The sequence below is a fragment of the Brachypodium distachyon genome, chromosome 5 (assembly GCF_000005505.3).
Source record: "Brachypodium distachyon strain Bd21 chromosome 5, Brachypodium_distachyon_v3.0, whole genome shotgun sequence".
Lineage (NCBI taxonomy): Eukaryota > Viridiplantae > Streptophyta > Magnoliopsida > Poales > Poaceae > Brachypodium > Brachypodium distachyon.
The window spans coordinates 27523134-27541084 of record NC_016135.3 but is presented as its reverse complement, the minus strand read 5'-3'; the positions used below and the strand labels follow the sequence as shown (position 1 = coordinate 27541084).

General features: G+C 49.3%; 3 protein-coding genes across 4 annotated transcripts; all 3 read left to right on the top strand.

Annotated features, from left to right (window-relative positions):
* The first annotated feature begins 2360 nt into the window (after nucleotides 1-2360).
* On the top strand, nucleotides 2361-3641 carry LOC100826937 (stem-specific protein TSJT1). The gene is made up of 2 exons (XM_024456012.1): nucleotides 2361-2698; nucleotides 2782-3641. Exons 1-2 carry the CDS (start codon nucleotides 2505-2507, stop codon nucleotides 3359-3361), a joined length of 774 nt encoding a protein of 257 aa, XP_024311780.1. The 5' UTR covers nucleotides 2361-2504; the 3' UTR covers nucleotides 3362-3641.
* A 172-nt stretch (nucleotides 3642-3813) lies between these two features.
* LOC100843005 (putative E3 ubiquitin-protein ligase SINA-like 6) lies at nucleotides 3814-5691 on the top strand. Its single transcript, XM_003579439.3, has 3 exons — nucleotides 3814-4043; nucleotides 4195-4585; nucleotides 4681-5691. The coding sequence occupies exons 2-3, from the start codon at nucleotides 4214-4216 to the stop codon at nucleotides 5353-5355; spliced, it is 1047 nt and encodes a 348-aa protein (XP_003579487.1). The 5' UTR covers nucleotides 3814-4043; nucleotides 4195-4213; the 3' UTR covers nucleotides 5356-5691.
* A 751-nt stretch (nucleotides 5692-6442) lies between these two features.
* Nucleotides 6443-8819, top strand: LOC100842702 (putative E3 ubiquitin-protein ligase SINA-like 9). 2 transcript variants are annotated; one of them, XM_010242315.2, is made up of 3 exons: nucleotides 6443-7143; nucleotides 7245-7715; nucleotides 7840-8819. In XM_010242315.2, exons 2-3 carry the CDS (start codon nucleotides 7278-7280, stop codon nucleotides 8530-8532), a joined length of 1131 nt encoding a protein of 376 aa, XP_010240617.1. In that variant the 5' UTR covers nucleotides 6443-7143; nucleotides 7245-7277; the 3' UTR covers nucleotides 8533-8819. The 2 variants fall into 2 exon arrangements, with proteins under 2 accessions (XP_010240617.1, XP_024311280.1); XM_024455512.1 differs by having other exon boundaries at nucleotides 6443-7148.
* The last annotated feature ends 9132 nt before the right edge of the window (nucleotides 8820-17951 follow it).

Here is a 17951-nt window from a genome sequence, read left to right as displayed (position 1 = left end):
CAGGCCACTAGGAAGTTGGTTTCTGTGTTCCATCAGTTGTATGTAGGCATGTCTTTTCTTTTCTTTTTTTGGTTTGTTGCCACCGTATGTAGGCATGTCAATTTGCGCAACAACTACAGGCCAGTCTTGTTTCAGTGAGGTACAGAAATAATCCTGCGGGCTTTTAAGTCCAGATACGAAATGCTCTTTATCCTACAAAACATGAAAATAATAAGCCAGGAAAGCATTTCGCTGGATAAGAGGATCACTCATGTATATATAGAAGCGCGGTCGAAGCCAAGACGAACAGGGATTCTATTCATGGGATGTGTCGGTGTCCATTTCTTCAGCAAACAGAGAGAAGAAAAGGAGCCAGCTGGCCTGACTGAACAAATGGCATGTCAACGACACATTCCAACCAGAGTTTTAGAGCAGAATAGAAGCACAATGCTTATAAAAGTGAGATAAAAGCATGAGCCTAGGCTTGAACAAATTAAATTGTACAAAGAACAGTACTTAAATTACACAAGCAAGGACACCAACCTGTAAGGCTATTTTTCTCTTCTTCTTTTTTTGATATGAGAGGCAGCCAATATGCCTATCCTGAAGCCTAGGACAGTGCGCCATTTCTTTGTGGCGGCAATGCTTCAGCTAAAGCGACACACGATCGATGCGTTAGAAAAGGGGGCCGGGTAGGCGCCCGGGATCGATGTGGCACACTCTAGATTCTCCCACAACATAACACGCAAGCTGACTCATTTCTCCGTCGACTCCTCCTAGCTAGCTGACCCGGCACCACACCCATATGGCCACATGCATGCCCAAGATCGTATAGGCTGTCTCACCATCTACTCCAGTACTTGAGCAGATAACCTTCGAGACGGCGAAAAATCTATCGGTAGCATGGAACATGTGCCAGATGGCCAAATGAAGACGAAACAAACCAACAGGGTCCGCCAGGTCCTATATGCAAACCAATATGGCGACAGATGTGGCCAAACGGAGGATCAATACATGAGGGTATGGAATTGACAAACCGGCAACGATATCGAAACCTGACAGACAGCGACCAACCTATAAAATACACATGCGCAGATGGATCTACAGTACTTTTCTCCGAGAAAAATACGTAGAGGGATTTTCCCCCCCCTGACCGTACTAAATTCGCCCTCCCTGACGGCCTGTCCCCACTCCTAATATTAGTCGTGCAAGATCTGTACATAGCACGACTAGCTTTGTAAAGTTCGAGCTCCAAGAGAGATTGCCCTGAATTTTCTGTCCAAGATTGGCGCCACCGACAGCATGCAGGCCGAGACGCTGAGTCACCGGTAACACCCTCTGCAGCCTTTCGCACCGTTTACCGGTACACGTAAGGCACGTAGTTGTAGTTTTTGTACTGGAAACGTTAAAAATAGGTAAAAGCGAAAGCTGACCGGGTGGTCGAGCCGGACACGTGACCACGTAGTACGGTACGTTTGCCGCAACGGCGGGGACGGAACGGACACGCCTGCCTGCAGGCTGTAACTAATTACAGTAGTACGTCGTACGTTTTGCCTTATCCCCTGCAGAGTCAGTCCAACGCACCGTGACGTGGTCTCAGCGACCATGCCGTCGTGCCGGCCTTATCCCTTCTCGGATCACGGGCCCCCGTGGGCCCCACCAAGCGCACGCGCCATCGGGCCAGACCTGTCAGCGGCCGGTGGCCCACCTCTCAAGCACACAGACAGGTGTGACAGGTGCCAGTGAACCACGTGAAGTAAACCGGCTGCCGCTTCCCAAATACTAACGGCGGATGGATGGCGCCCACGGAGTCACGGACAAAGCCAAGACAAGACAGTGTATCTGCGGTGTTTTTGCGATTATCTCGACCGCTAGTGTTAGCTCTACCTCTCTCTAATTCCCACCTTGAGGGTGGAGAAACGAAAATTATCCAGCTATCTGCAGCTACAAGACGATACTATCGTGAATGGTTTCTGATGGACCACGTGAACACGCAGAATAGCACCAGCCGAGCTACTCTTCACTAATTTCAGCTGAAGATACTCGGAGGAAAAAAAAAACTGAAACGTGTCGTTGCCTCGTGTCAAAAAATTAAGGTGTAACAATTCACTAGTATGCTCAGCGAAACGCGTGCGGCAGCTTGCACATGGATAGCCGGGAATCGCCGGCTGATTAGTTAATCTTAGTTAATTAATACTACCACCCACTGGTCTACTAGTACCGGTGTCACATCACCGTCAGCTACTGACAGCTCCTGACGGATGATCTTATCTATTCCAATTTCCAAATCCAGCTACCTTACTTCCTTCACATGATCGGCACTGACTGCCTCGCACGCTTGCTTCCAAATCTCCTTTCGTTTCGTGCAATCCTAAACTACCACTCCAAGCTCGCCCCCTATAAAAACCAACGAACATCTCAATCCAAAGCTCCATTCCGTTCCATTGCTTCGTTCGTCTCGTTTAGACTTCCGATTCTCCACATTAGCAGCTCAGGACTTGATCAGGAGCAGCAATCCAGGAAATATGTTGGCCATCTTCCAGAAGCAGGTGGCGCACGCGCCGCAGGAGCTCCACAGCCCGCGCGCCGCAGCTCAGAAGCCCAGCAAGAACCCCGACGAGATCCTCCGCGACTTCCACTCCGCCCACCCTTCCGCCGCCTTCTCCGTCTCCTTCGCCGGCGGCGCCGCCCTCGCCTGCGTCTCCTCCACCCCCCAAAGGTACCCCAAAATCCCCCAAATCAAATCGAATGCCTCTTCCTCTTCCTCTCTCGAGATCTCAAATTTCGTTCCTCTCTATGCAGGATGTTCTGCGGGCTGGACGGGATCTACTGCGTCTTCACGGGCCACCTGGACAACCTGAGCAGCCTGGCGCGGCAGTACGGCATCTCCGGCCGCACCACCAACGAAGCCCTCCTCGTCACCGAGGCCTACCGCACGCTCCGCGACAGGGGCCCTTACCCCGCCGACCAGGTCCTCAAGGACCTCTCGGGCTCCTTCGCCTTCGTCCTCTTCGACACCAAACCCGCCGCCACCACGGGCGCCGCCGGCGCCGTGTTCGCGGCGCAGAGCACCGACGGCGGCGTGCCGCTGCACTGGGGCGTGGCGGGGGACGGCTCCGTGGTCATCTGCGACGACCGGGACGCCGCCAAGGCCGGCTGCGGCAGGTCCTACGCGCCGTTCCCGGCGGGCTGTATGTTCCACAGCGAGGGCGGGCTCAAGAGCTTCGAGCACCCCATGAACCGGCTCATGGCGATGCCCAGGGTGGACAGCGAAGGGATGATGTGTGGAGCGAACTTCAAGGTGGATGCGTTTGCCAAGGTTGGGGCGAGCATGCCCCGCGTCGGGAGCAACGCCAACTGGGCCGCCGCCTGGGACGAGTGACGCCGCCGTCTGAATCTTCTGATCTCTCTCTCACTCGCAAGCCACGGCTAGCTTGCCGTCCCCGGCGACGGCGACAGTAGCGTCTGTGTTTGGAGCTTCATTTTCTTTCCTGTTGTGTTTTTTTTTTGTTTTCTCTGTTTGCAGTGGTGTACATTCTGATCTGATATGGCCGACGAATAACAAGGCTTCGCTTGCTTGCTTGTAGCTCAGTATTGGAAGTGTTTGGTGCCCTGTAGCTTACCTCCGTATTGGAATACTTTGCTTGTTCCATTGGTGCTCAGTATTGGTTTAGTTATTTATTTTTGACGAACAATTGCTGCACCGTAATAGCACACGGCAGAAATGTGCTTAACAAAAGAACCTGAGAAGATAAGTCAAAAAACAAAAACAAAAAACGAATGGTATGGACCAAATGGGCCAAGGCCGAGTATTGTAGAGGTGGGCTGCATCCGGCATTGCCGTTAACCGACCAGGACCAAAAAGCCCTCCTTCCTCCTTGCTGCTGCCCCTTCTTCCCCCAAATCGCGATCCCCTCTCGTCTCTTCCCCGATTCCGCGCCGCCGGCGAGCGAGGGTGGCGGCTCGCGCCCCTTCCGCCCGCCACACCAGCCTTCGTCGGCCACCGTTGGAAGCCAGGCCCTCCCGCCTTGCCATCGCCGCCGCAGCCGGATCTGCAAGCGCAAGTAAGGGTTTGGAGTGATCTCTTCAATGGACGCCGTAGAATTAGAAGGTTTTGATGGTCGCGGTGGAATTAGAAGGTCTACGTTTTGTTGTTGTCATCTTGTTTTGCTGGTCAAGATCGTGATGGAAGGCTTTATCGTGCTCGATCTGCAGGAACGTAGGCGGAGGGGGGATGGAGATGAGATCGGTGAAGCGCATGCGGTCGTCGCCGACGGACACGGAGAGTTCGCGGTCGCCCTCGCCATACCGCCGGTCGTCCTCGCCGTCGCCCTCGCCGTACCGCTCGCCCTCGCCGTCTCCCTGCCGCTCGTGGTCGCGGAGGCCGCGCAGCTACGACGATGCCGACGGCGAAGATCGCAGCCTTAGCCGCAGCCGCGGGTCGGATGGGAACGACGCGCAAGGGCGGGCTGTCTGGAGGCCGCACTCGTGCAGACAGTCGGGCGAGCGAGGCCATGGCGGCGAGTTCAGCGTCCGCATCGATGACTACGACCGCCTCTTCACCTGCCGGTCCTGCCACCGCTTGCTCACCCCGCCGGTCTACCAGGTGAGGTTCGCTTGCAATTCATAGCGCGTATTCGTAACCTGTGTGATTAATAACAACTCGATGTGTTCCTGATGTGTGTGTTTCATGCCCTGCAGTGTCCTTTCTCCCATGTCACCTGTTCAAGGTGCCACATCGAATTCGGGGACAACCGGTGCAGCAGCTGTGGCGCGAGCAATGGGTATGCGCGCAACCGCATCGTCGAGGAGTTCCTCGGCCGCATCAGCTTCTCCTGCCGCAACAAAGAGTACGGCTGCACGACCTTCCTCCCGCAACACGAGGTTCACGTGCATGAGCAATCCTGCCGCCACGAGCCCTGCTACTGCCCCGTGGATCGCTGTGGCTTTGCCGGCCCGACAAACGCTGTCGAGGCCCACCTCACTGGCTTCCACCACTGGCGCGTGATCAAGTTCCGATACGGCGAGAGCTTCATAGCCTCTGCCCACAAATCGACAATCTATCACAGTAAGGATGACAGTGAGCTCTTCCTCATCGACAGCGTTGGTGAGGGTCGCGGAATCGCCATGTCCATGATTTGCCTCCGCTGCGATAATGCCCGCGAGCAGGAGTTCACGTACGAGCTGAAGGCACCACCAGGGAACGTCAGGGGACAGCACCAGCTGCAATTACAGTCCGTGGTGCGGAGGACGTCGCTGCGGAAAGGGCTGGGGGAGAAGGACAAGGTGTTCCTGTTGGTCCCCAAGGACCTGCTATGCGCCATGAATGACTACGTCGTCGAGGTGTGCGTCCGTAAGGAGGACACCGGTGCATAGATTTCATGCCCTAGATAGGTAGATTGATGGTGATACTCTCTGGTTTTAGGATTAGTGCCTTATCGGTCGCGAGTTGAGTTTCTTCTGCTAGTAGATTTCAGTTCATTGCCCAATGCCGAGGTAAACTGAACTTCATGTTGGTTTGCTTAGTCTTCCATGGATTTCGTTATTGGTTGAGATAGGAATTGTTGGTGCTCCTGGATCACTGAACTGGCGGCAATACATATATAGGTCTTGTGCACGTCACTGCAGGAACTGTCAGCTATATGTAGCACATGTTTGTTTGATTTGATAGAGTAAATTCAGATAAGCTTTGGAGATCAGCAGCTTCCTTTTGATCTGCCCTTGCAATGTGGTGCATTTCTGCATGCCAGCACCAATTATTGATTCTGATTCACAAATGCTTGTACCAGATGATTCTCTAGGGCAATTTCTCTCTCTCTCTTGCTTTCTTGATATGTAATGTCAGTGGGTTACAGCATGGGAGCAGGTAATCTTCTATATCTAAGTAGGAGCATCCCACTACTTGATTTCTCTCCACATGTAAACATGCCACATCATCATGCATGTCATTAATATTTTCACACCAATTTAGTGGAGAACTCATATTTTTTGCACATGCATGCTATTTTTTATAGCTATCCTCACTAAGCAAAGAATCTATCATACAATTTCATATGTATTTTTAATTTTGAATACTCTTTCGTTGCTACTCAATTTCACTCACGTATGCTAACTAAAAATTTCCGCAACAACGTGCGGGGCACCATTTAGTTATGGAAATGGCAGGAGTTCTCAAGGAACAGTTGGCACAACAAGCTAACTACTGAGGGACATTTGACTGATGCCCATCTCTGAATGCCAATGGTCACGGCACTAATTTGTTTACTTGTACTGATATTGTAGCTCTTCTACTCTCATGTTTATGCGATTAAGGATACATTACAGACACTCTAGATAGACAGCAATGTATGCAGAATTTCTGATGCTTGTTCTATCTACTGAACGAAACATTCGTACCTCGACACACGAAAATAAACAAAGGTTAAATTAGGTGACTTCTGGATACTCTACGTAGTAATAGTAATCCGCCTTACCTGTACTTGAGAAGCTGCATCGTCAAATGATTGTTTTGCTGCTTCCTCACTCTCATATTAAGTGACTCAAATTTGTTTTAATATGAATGTATTTATACCTAAAAAGCACATGTAATAGAATGTCACTTAATAAGCTCTGGAAACAGAAACAAACATGAAAATCTCCCAAAAAATTGGCATGCTTTCATGGTTTTGAATATTGCTTGCTGAAGCCTGTAGTTTTTCCAGTGGATTTGGTGTCTTTCCAAACATTTGATCTGCAAATCGATTTTCATGTTGAGAGGAAATTGTTTCAAGTACATTGGTCAGGATTTTGTTTTCTGACATTTTGTGTCAGGCCTTCGTGGGCGATTATCCATTTGGTCACGCGCTAGCATGGGCCTCGAGTTACTCCCATTCCTTGGTACTCCTGCTATAAAATGCAACAGAAGAAGAACCCTTGGTTCCCTCAAAAAACGAATCCCCAAAAACTTGGCCGTTCTACTTCTTCCCCAAGTGTCCTACAGCCGCGCCGCCCCGCCCCGCCCCGGGGAGTGGTAAATCTCCCGCCACTCCAACGCTCGCCGTTCTCCCCCAACTCCTCTCTCGCTCGCCGCACCTCGCCTCGGTGACCCCCTTCCTTCTCCGCTCCAAAGCCCCTCCCACGCGCCTACGCCGCCGCCGCCGCCAGATCCGTCGTCTTCAAGCCCTGGTAAGGTGACGTCCTTCACCGGTGGCTTCCTCCCCTCGATTCATGGATGTGATGTGATGGGATTCTGACGGGGTTTTTTGTTTTGCGTGCACGATCCGCAGGAGAACGTAATCCGGTACGGCGTGGCGCCTGAGATGAGCACCAGCGGAATCGGAGCGAAGCGCGTCTGGATGCCATCGGACTCCGCGGCGGACGACGGCCTCAGCCCCTCCGCCAAGCAGCCGAGGAGCGGCGGTCTTCCTTCGCCCTCGCCGTCCTCCCCGCGCTCCCAGTCGCGTTCCCCGGCGCGGTCCCCTTCCCGCTCGCCCTCTCGCTCGCCGGTTCCGCCCGCCCGCAGCCAGAGCCGTAGCCGGAGCCGCGACCGCTACAGCCGCAGCCGCAGCCGCGATAGCCAGAGCGCGTCAGAAGAAGAGGCCGACGGGAATGGGGGGCAAGTCTGGAGGCCACATTCGTACAGGGAGAGAGGCGAGCAAGGGCGCGGCGCCGGCGAGTACAGCGTCTGCATCGGCGACTACGACCAGCTCTTCACCTGCCGGGCCTGCCGCCGCATGCTCTCCTCGCGGGTCTACGAGGTGAGCATCTTCACCTGACGTGCAGTGCTCGGCACTTCGTTTGAGTTTTGAGTTTTGACAAAGCATCTCGAACAATATACTCTGTTTTGAGTTTTGACAAAGCATCCATCGATCCTTCGTGCAGTGCTCGGCGGGGCACCTGACGTGCTCGAGGTGCCGGCGCGAGATCGGGGCCGGCCGGTGCAGCCGCTGCACGGAGCCCGTGGCGCGCAGCCGCGCCGTGGAGGGCTTCGTGGCCACGATCAGCTTCGCGTGCCGCAACCAGGAGTTCGGGTGCGAGGAGTTCCTGCCGCAGCGCGAGATGCGCGCCCACGAGCGCGCCTGCCACCACGAGCCTTGCTTCTGCCCGGCGCCACGCTGCGGCTTCGCCGGCCCGACCTACGCGCTCCAGTCCCACCTCGCCGCCGTCCACAGCTGGGACGTGGTGCCGTTCCGCTACGGCGAGAGCTTCCAGATCCACGCGGCTCTCGCGCCGGAGACCGTCTTCCGCTGCGACGACTACGGCGAGCTCTTCCACATCATCGCCTCCCGTGAGGCCTGCGGCTCCGCGCTCTCCATGGTCTGCATCCGCCCCGACAACGCCTGCAAGCAGGAGCTCACCTACGAGCTCAAGTTGCCGGCGACGGCAGAGGCAGGTGGGGGGCGTCACCGGCTGCAGATTTCGTCCACCGTGTGGAACACCTCGCTGCGGTACGGCATCGGCGAGGGCGCCGACGTGTTCCTGATGATCCCCGACAAGCTTCCGGGCAACGAGGCCGACCGTGTCGTCGAGGTCTGCATCCGCAAGGTGGAGGAGCCCGGTGCAACCCGTAACTAGCTTAAGCTGCATGCTGATTGACGCTGTTATCTAGCAGTAGGTCTAGGTTTAACCGTCTGCCGTTTTTGTGTCTTGGTTCTTCTGCCGCTGAGAAGGTTTCGGTTCACAGCCTTACTGTTGACTGCGTGCTTGCTCAAATCTTAGGTTCGTCTCGTATTTTGGCGATACTGTAGACTGCAGGGAACTTTCAGGTCCTGTTCGAGGTAGAAGAGGTAATTGGGATATTATGCTGAATTTGCAGGCAAGATTTTACTGTTATTCATTCATCTCTTGTTACAGATTCCTTCTCACAAGATGTGGTGCATACATACTCCTTACTCACAAAAAATATTGGCATGGCAATGGATTGTCAGCTGGTCAAATTATTTCTTTCTGAAGTCTGAAGTTTGGAGAGTCGACCGTTCAAAACAAAAGATGTCGGAGCTACATCACGTACGGGAGGAAGGTGCCAGTGGATCCTACGGCCACATTCTGCCACTCGCCTCTTCTTACCTCTGTCTGGCCCGTGACGCAGATTGCGAACGGTTGGGTTGACCGACCATCTACACGGATGGGCCACGCCCGCGCCGTTTCGGCCCGCTTCTGGCCCAGGCCCATCATAGACGATGTTCATCGTCGTCTTCCTTCCCTTCCGATGGATTTGCTTGATGAGTCTGCATTGCTTTGCTTGCTTGCTCCTGTCGTGTGAAAGACCAACAAAGAGTCGTTCCACGCTTCCACCAGAGACCCTCCCTGCGTTGCAAAGTCCAATTAATAGTAGGATTAGATTACGTCGATGCGTAGACAGATTTGTTAAAGAAAGATTAGTATATGTAGCAGGAGATCGCGCGCCGGTTTTTTCAGACCATTTTGTTTGACGCTTGACCTGTTCTTCAGTTCACCGGCAGGAAGCAAACGTAAGCCCAAAAACGAGCCGCATCATCTAACGTGCGTAAATGTTGATCGTTCGTGGCCTGCCTATGTTCGTTAATTGTTTGATTTCAGAAACTAGCTAGGCTGGCTGACCAAGATGCTACGGATATGTGTGTGCCTACATGTCAACGCGTGAATCAACAGAAATTTGCCTGGCGAATTGTCTGTCTAGCAATAATCTGTCGATCGCCTGCCAAATGATGGGAGAATGCTTCTACACGTGAGAAATGGTCGTCGGGCTTGCGTTGCCTAGTTCTACGAGTTCAAACTATACACTTAGTGCATATTTACAGCAAAATATATTACGAGCATCTGATCTATAACTCTCCATCGCATTTTGGCTTTCTTCCGCCACCAACTCTCCTGTCTCGGTTTCACCCGCACCGCTGTAACAACCGGTAAACAAAGGAAGCCGTTTACTTGACCAGACAAGGAAATTGTGGCGTTTTCTCTGAAAACCCAGAAAGAAAGATTAAAAAATTTAGTCTGTTGTGCGACGCGACTAAGCAGAGAAAGTTATTGCATGGGCGCTGACACCTGATGTTTGTTTCCAAAGTTCAGTTAAGACTTGAGAGAGATCTAGCAGAATAATCCATTTTATCTAGCTAGTGCTGTGATAGTAACTGACCATACACGCCTATGCCTGACTTGCATGACATCTTTGCAATGGGTTCCAAGGCCAACCAACCACGTGTCAAGAAAAACATCCCCTCCCAAAACGAAAGACAGAAATCCCTACTCTGAACGGTGGCCAGATGTTTGGGGAATTAGCAGGGAGACACACACACACACACACCAGGATTTGGGAATATCTACTACCCGTAGCTCTCACAGGAAGGGAAGTTGGAGAGTTTACAACGAAGTCAACGACGTACCCATGGGGCAGGGATGCTAGCAGCTGCTGAGTTGGACGAATGTCCATCACTCTTTTCATCTTTTGGTTTCTGCGACACTGAAAGTCTGGAAACTGAAGCATCATCGAATGTGCCCGTTGCTATAGCACTTCAGTATGGCAGAAAGGATTGCCATGTGGCCCATGTCACTTGTGTTGTGCGCAAATTAAGACACTGGAAGCTACTCATCGACGAACGGAGTATATGTTGCCTTCAGACAAGTTTACACCAGACCTTTCCGCACGTCGTGATCGACAAGATAATTAGTTAGTCAGTTAGTTAGTTAATTAACCAAGCTCCTTTCTAGTACATGACATATGAAAAAAAGCAGTAGAATCTTCAAGTTAACTAACCAAAGTAATTAAGCACTTGATGTAGTCCCAAAGTAAAAAAAAATTACATGTAGACATTCTTAGTGAACTTGATGTTCTTAGTAATTTTTTCACATTAGACATTCTTAGTAAAAAAAATCACATGTAGACATTCTTAGTAGAGTAACAAAATTCACATGTACAAGAAGGTTAACTATGTCATGGTAACACCCCATTAATTGCACCATGAAAATATTAAATTCACAGCATGTAGACATTCTCCAATCATGGTAACACAGTACTGATAGCGAAGACATTTCTTTGAAGAGAAAAATAAAAATAAAACACCTCCTGAAGTCAGCTTTTGCAATTAAGTCGGAACATTGTACCGTATCTAGGCTAGCGTTATTATTCCTCGTGCTAGTTCCAGCACGCCGCCGTGAAATTTTGACCATGAAGATATCCTGTGTAAGTGTATACCCCACTATATACATATAGCAGTGCCCGTACTTAATGATGGGAGAAGCACTCGTATATACGGAGGGCGATTGATGGGAAGGAACCAAACAACACATGCAGCAGGGACTTGTAGCTGGACGCACACAGCTAACTAACGACGGCGAAAAGTATTAAAAATGCATTTGACGCTAACTCGATAGCAACTGCGTGCAAAAACAAAAGCAAATAATAATCGTCACATTCGAATTGTCTGCTGCTCAGTTGCATAATCGCAAAACAACTGCTCTCTCCTCGTTTGTTGGACGGAATATGTTTTTAGTTTTGAAAAAAGTATGGACGAGTCATCGTCGACAACGATAAATGCTGGTAAATTGTGTATGCAAAACAACTGCTCACTCGTTTGTTGGACGGAAGAAGTATGTTTTTTAGTTTGGAAAACGTATGGACGAGTCAGATGGTCGATAACGAAAAATGCTGGTTAATTGTGTATGTAAAGCAAAGTCGCCAGCGGACAGATTGCTGCGGTGAAAGGCGTGTGAAACTCGCTGTCCGGTCGCGTCGAACCGTAACACATATCGATGGATGGATGGATGGATGGATGGAGTTCCATTCGTGGATCCCTTTCGGTCGGAAAAGGAAGCGGCTAGCTGCGGTTTCCACACGGCCGGCCGGCGTGTAAAACAGAAATCGGGAACCAGTGTACAACAGCTGCGTCGGACGCAAAGCCACCAGACAAAACGCATGGACGGACGGACATAGTGCCATTTCTTTTCGGCTTACTGGACCGGCTTCTCAAAGAAGCTGTCCTTCCCCAGCTTCTTGAAGAGGTCGTCACCTAAATTTGATTAGACTACCAAACTAGTTTGGTCTAAACTATTTTGAAAATCTAACTAAATTTGTGATGCAGCTTTCTCCAAGATGCTAGATGAGAGCAGCTTGCAGGGAAAAGCGGTTCTAAAAATCGAAAATAACGCACCCATATTCCGTGGGTTGACCTGACTGACTGATGGAGTATGGATGGATTGATGGATGACCCGTTGGGTTTCTTCTGCCACGAATCAAAGTACCCTAGCGGCAGATCAGCCAGCCGGAGGCTAGCGGGCGTCTGAAAAGAACCTCCATGAATTCGGCAGAAAAGAAAAACGAGAGAAAGAGAAGGCAAACACTTACATGGATGACTCCCCTACACGAAATTACATAAGGACGCTTTATGAATTTATATTAAAAAACCATGACCAAAATTTAGGATCGGAAGAAGTATAATTAATTAAGTATGCGTCCGTACGACGCTTTATGAATTACTCCCTTCATTTCACAAATATTCGCGTATTTTGTTTCGTTAAAACAAGACCTTGACCAATAAAAACTCTATTGATATGTGTTTTTTTATACATGAAATTTATATCAATGGATTCGTATTTAAAAGTTCTTGCTAATGATTATGGTTTTGTTTCATATAACTTACATATTAATAGAGTAATTTTTGATCAAAAATTCGTCTTAACGAAATAATATACTCTTACCTTTGTGAAACGGAGGAAGTATGACTGAAGAAAAGAAGAACCTGGTCGATGTCCTTGGCTCCGTCTTCAGCTGACCTGCTCCCTGGTCGATGTCCTTGGCTCCGTCTTCAGCTGACCTGCTGCCGCAAGTTCCCAAAAATCCCCTCCCTAGGCGTTCGTAGAATAGAGATGGAGCCACGCACTCACGCGGTCGGACAAGGTTAGTATACGACCGGCTCCCCATGCCCACGCACACATACGGACACGCCATGCAGCAAGCATCCTAGAGGCGACTCGCGATACGTACAGGGCGTGTATGTGCGTGCATCAGCACAACGCAACAACCTGGTCACACAATCTCGATTTATACTACTACTGTACTATTATTAAGCTTCGTAATACGGCCGGGATACAGATACCGTATTAAAAACTAATCACGACTAATAGTACTATGCTAGCCAGTGTTCCTATACAATCTATGCCTATCTGATAAATACGCATCGTTCTCTTCACCACACGTTTTCGTCGTTTGTCAAGCACCCCTTCTACCTCACATCCCGTCCTGTACTCCTTCGGACCGTTTCCTTCACCACGCGTTTTCGTCGTCTGTCAAGCACCCCTTCTTCCCCACGTCCCGGCACGTACCCCTTCGTGAAAAAAAATCCCCTCTGTTCCTCCCTTCCCCTTCTGTCTCTCTCTCCCCGTCCCTCTCGCCTAGCATCTACCGATCCATCTCTCCCCGAATCCAATCTCCTTCGGATCGATCTCCCCAGACTCTCCCGATCCATCTCCGCCCGGTTCTCTCGTCTCCCGATGGCGGCGGGCCTAACAGGCGGCGTTGGGCGGGCGTAGCAGTGCAGGGAAGAAGAGGAGACGCGCAGGTGGTATCTTCGTTGGCGGCGTTGAGGGATCCTACCATCGCCGTTGGCGGCGGCATCTTCTTCGCTTCCTGCAGCAGCGCCACGAGCTTCGGCGAGAATCCCTCCCCAATCTCCACATCGAGTGGGCCGGCGCAAGCGCGGTGCTGGGGCGCCGCTTCTTCACGGTCTTGCAGGACAAGAAGTTCCCCTGTTGAAGCCGACAAGGACGTGGACAAGTTCGTGGCCTCACTGGAGGGCATTCATGGCCGGGCAGAAGATGAGACGGCGCCTCGGCCGGCGGCGGCAAACCAAAGCAGTGTTTGGACGTCGGGCTCCGCCACTGCAGCAGCCCCCGCATCCCCCTCCACCAACTCCGCCCAGCTCAAGAGGATCCTTGCCGGCCTGCAGGCCGAGGGCGACGACCCACGTCAGCTCAGCTCCCTCATGCAGCTCTGCGAGATGCTCTCCATCTCCATCGGCACCGAGGACTCGCTTGCCGCCTTCCAGGTCGACGCCTTTGTGCCCTTGCTTGTCGGACTGCTCGGCTGTGAGGAGGCTGCTGGCGGCGCCAGCCTGATGTCATGCTGCTTGCTGCCCACGCCCTCTCCAACCTCGTCGACGTCCTCCCATCGGCTACTGCTGCTAATATTTGTCTCCTTGGTGGACATGCTTCTAGAGAATAGCATTGTCTACTGCTGCTAATATTTGCAGGAAACTGCTATCTGATGCATCTGAGTTTGTCATGGAAGCTGTACCCTTGCTCGCTAATCTCCTACACCACCATGACTCTAAGGTGCCTTCAGGGGCGGACGCACGTTGACGTGATTGGGGTCCCAGGCCCCCAGTCAATTTTTCGTTTCCCTTATAGGTGTTCCGTTCCCTGCTTCGTATGCCCCCAGTCAAGTAATACGTATGCCCCCAGTCCATCTCTCCCTGTTGCCTATTTGCACAAATTGGACCTGACTCACGGCCCATGGACAATCCAGCTAGGTACGTGCATGTGTATACCAACATGCGTTTCGCTGCTTCTTCTCTGCCTGACGGCTGACGCTTCGACTTCGTGGTACGACGGTTCGTATACGAAACAAAGCCATAAACGCCGCCAGGCCAATCGCCCGACACGGCGACGCCCATCACCGGAGGGCGGAGGCGCCAAGCTAATTGCCAGGCGCCGGCTGCTCACGTTGTCCCCAATTTCTTCCGTCAGTTGTCCCCAAATCAAGGTTATCGGTTGTCATCAATCTATTTTACAGATTTCTTTTCTTGTCTGCAGAATCTATTAGATGGTCATTTATAGTAAATGTTTTATTTATTTGGCAGGGAGATAATGGAAACATTTTTGAAAAGGAATTCTGGAGTGCCTGAACTAATTGACTTAAACAAGCTTCCGAGAGATCCAAGTAAAAGGAAGAGGATGTCAGATTATCACCCCAATCAGCAGGAAGAGATAAGGAGGAAGTACTTATGTTGGGGACCTTTTCAGCCTCGTGATTGTGAGTTTGCATATACCCCATTTGGCAAAAATAAGAAGATGAGGCGCTTCAATCCAGATTGGTATGAGAAGTATGCTAATTGGCTAGAGTACGACCCCAATGAGAAAAAAGCCTTTTGTTTTTGCTGCTATTTGTTTAGGAACAGCATCAAAGACAATCACCATGGTCATGATGCATTTGTAGTAGATGGGTTCAACTCATGGAATAAGACAGAGCGATTGGTGACTCATGTTGGTGACCGTAATAGTTTTCATAACAGGGCACTCAAAGGTTGTGAGGATCTAATGAAAAAGGATCAGTCAATCCCTGCAGCTTTGCATAAACAGAGCCAAATTGAGAAAAATGAGCATCTCATTCGTTTAAATGCTGCAATTGATGTTTCCCGGTACTTGCTGCATCAGGGACAACCTTTTCATGGACATGATGAATCAAAGGAGTCTGAAAATAAAGGAAATTATCGAGAGATGATGGATTATAGTATCAAATAGAGTGATGTTATTGCCAAGGCATTTAAGAATGCTCCCCATAATAATCAAATGTTGTCTCCATCAATTCAAAAAGATATTACAGAGTGCTTTGCAAGAAAAATATTGGACATTATAAGGGAAGAAATTGGCAATGGTGGTGTGTTCAGCTTGTTGGTTGATGAGTGTCGAGATGTTTTGGACAAAGAACAAATGGCAGTGGTTCTTCGATATGTCAATAAAAGTGGAGTATTAAATGAAAGTTTCGTTGGTGTTGCTCATGTAGAGGAGACAACAGCCTCTTATCTCAAGTCTTCCATTGATTTTATACTTGCAAAATTTGGTTTGAGTCTAAACCAAGTGAGAGGCCAAGGTTATGATGGCGCAAGTAACATGTCAGGTGAATTTAATGATTTGAAAGTTAAAATTTTGAGAGAGAACAGCTCTGCATATTATACACATTGTTTTGCTCATAAGCTTAAAAAATGACGTTGGGGATTTCTTTGATATGATATCACTTTTGTTGACTGTGGTTGGTTCATCTTGCAAAAGAAAGGACATACTTCGAGAGAGTCACCAAGAAGAAGTGAGGAAAGCAATTGGAAGTGGAGATATTGCTACAGGAACCAGACTGAACCAAGAACTTGCTCTTCAAAGACCAGGTGACACTCGATGGAACTCTTATTATAAAACATTGGTGGGCTTGTCAAAGATGTTTCCTTCAGTTGTTAAAGTTCTAGAATATGTTCAGGAAGATGGCACCGATGGAATTAAGAGACGGCAAGCTAATGGCCTATTAAAATATTTTCAGTCATTTGAATTTGTATTCTGTTTACATATGATGATGATGATTTTAGTTTTGACAAATGGGCTGTCAAAAACATTACAGAGAAAGGACAAAGACATTTTGAATGCAGTTTCAGATGTGGAATCCACCAAGCGAGAGTTGGAAAAGCTTAAAACTGATGAGGGCTGGGATTCTCTTTTGAACAAGGTATACTGTTTCTGCAATAAGCATGACATTTCCGTGTTGGACATGGAAAAAGAATATGTGAATCCAAGCAAGCCAAGACAAAAGACCGGCATTAACAATGAGCATCACTTTCGTATAGATTGTTACTTTGCTGTTTTGGATCTATTAGGAAAAGAGTTCCATGACAGATTCAATGAGGTGAATTCCGACTTGCTTATATGCATATCTGCTTTGAGCCCGAGTGATTTATTTAGCTGTTTTGACAAGGAGAAGTTGATGAAATTAGCGACATTTTACCCAAATGATTTTAGTGACATGGATATGGTGACTCTTGAGCATGAACTGGACCTGTACATAGATAATGTACTCCATGATACACGGTTTGCTACCTTGGAAAGCATAGTTGATTTAGCTAAACTGATGGTGGATACAAGGAAGCATCTTTCCTATTATCTGGGCTACAGGGCTTTGAAACTAGCACTTACTCTTCCTGTTGCCACTGCAACCATCGAGAGATGTTTTTCATCTATGAAGATTGTGAAGAATGCTTTGCGGAGCAAAATTGGGGATGACTATATGAGCCATAGCCTGATTTGCTTTGTAGAAAAGGGTATGCTAGACACAATCACCAATGAAGTGATAGTCGATGAATTCCACGAGATGAAAAATCGTCGTGGGAAGAATGCAGTGTAACGTAGCTTATTCCCTTTCTTTGTTTACTGTCATTAGTAATCTGTTTACATAGCTAGTACTACTTAACTCATATTTTCTCTCCACAGGTAACACTATTACTTGGGAAGCAACTGCAATTTGTCTCCAGTCCGCATTAATTTACATGATGTCATATTATGCTATCTCAGTGTCATTTTTCTCACTTGTCAATAAAGGTTAGTTCACTACAATGATAGTCTGTCTAGACTTTGTGTTATATTTAGGCATTTAATACTACATTAGCATGATTTCCCTAAACATAGGTGCCCCCACTCGATTTGTCCTGCGTCCGCCCCTGGGTGCCTTTGAAGTCCAAGCCTCCTACCTATGATTTTTTTTATTGTCAAACAATTGCAATCGCTACCGGGGCATACATTTGTTTCAACTTTTGTTTATGCACATTCCAGGTTCTAGAGCATGCTTCTGTTTGTTTAACACGCATTGCAGAGGCTTTTGCTTACTATCCAGAAAAGTTGGATGAGTTGTGCAATCATGGGTTGGTTGCACAAGCTGCTAGCTTGGTATCCATCAGCAACTTAGCTGGCCAGACACCGCTGAGTACATCGACATATACGGTATACACGACTATGTTTTGTTATTCTTCCCTGTTGTTTACTTTCGTTCTTTTTCAAATCTTGTTAAGTTTGGATTGGCCATCCTTAGGGTTTGATCCGTCTTCTCTCAACGTGTGCAAGTGGATACCTGTTGGCCGCCAAAACACTTCTTCTTCTTGGCATTAGTGGCACTATTAAAGACATTCTTTCAGGGTCTGGTTTGGTTGCTGGAACATCAGTGGCCCCAGCTTTGTCAGGGCCTGCTGATCAGGTGATTGCATCTATCA

Coding starts and splice junctions, on each gene's coding strand:
- LOC100826937 (XM_024456012.1), top strand. CDS start 2,505: ATGTTGGCCATCTTCCAGAAGCAGGTGGCGCACGCGCCGCAGGAGCTC. Junction 2,699..2,781: donor GTCTCCTCCACCCCCCAAAG/GTACCCCAAAAT, acceptor CTCTCTATGCAG/GATGTTCTGCGGGCTGGACG.
- LOC100842702 (XM_010242315.2), top strand. CDS start 7,278: ATGAGCACCAGCGGAATCGGAGCGAAGCGCGTCTGGATGCCATCGGAC. Junction 7,716..7,839: donor TCTCCTCGCGGGTCTACGAG/GTGAGCATCTTC, acceptor TCCTTCGTGCAG/TGCTCGGCGGGGCACCTGAC.
- LOC100843005 (XM_003579439.3), top strand. CDS start 4,214: ATGGAGATGAGATCGGTGAAGCGCATGCGGTCGTCGCCGACGGACACG. Junction 4,586..4,680: donor TCACCCCGCCGGTCTACCAG/GTGAGGTTCGCT, acceptor CATGCCCTGCAG/TGTCCTTTCTCCCATGTCAC.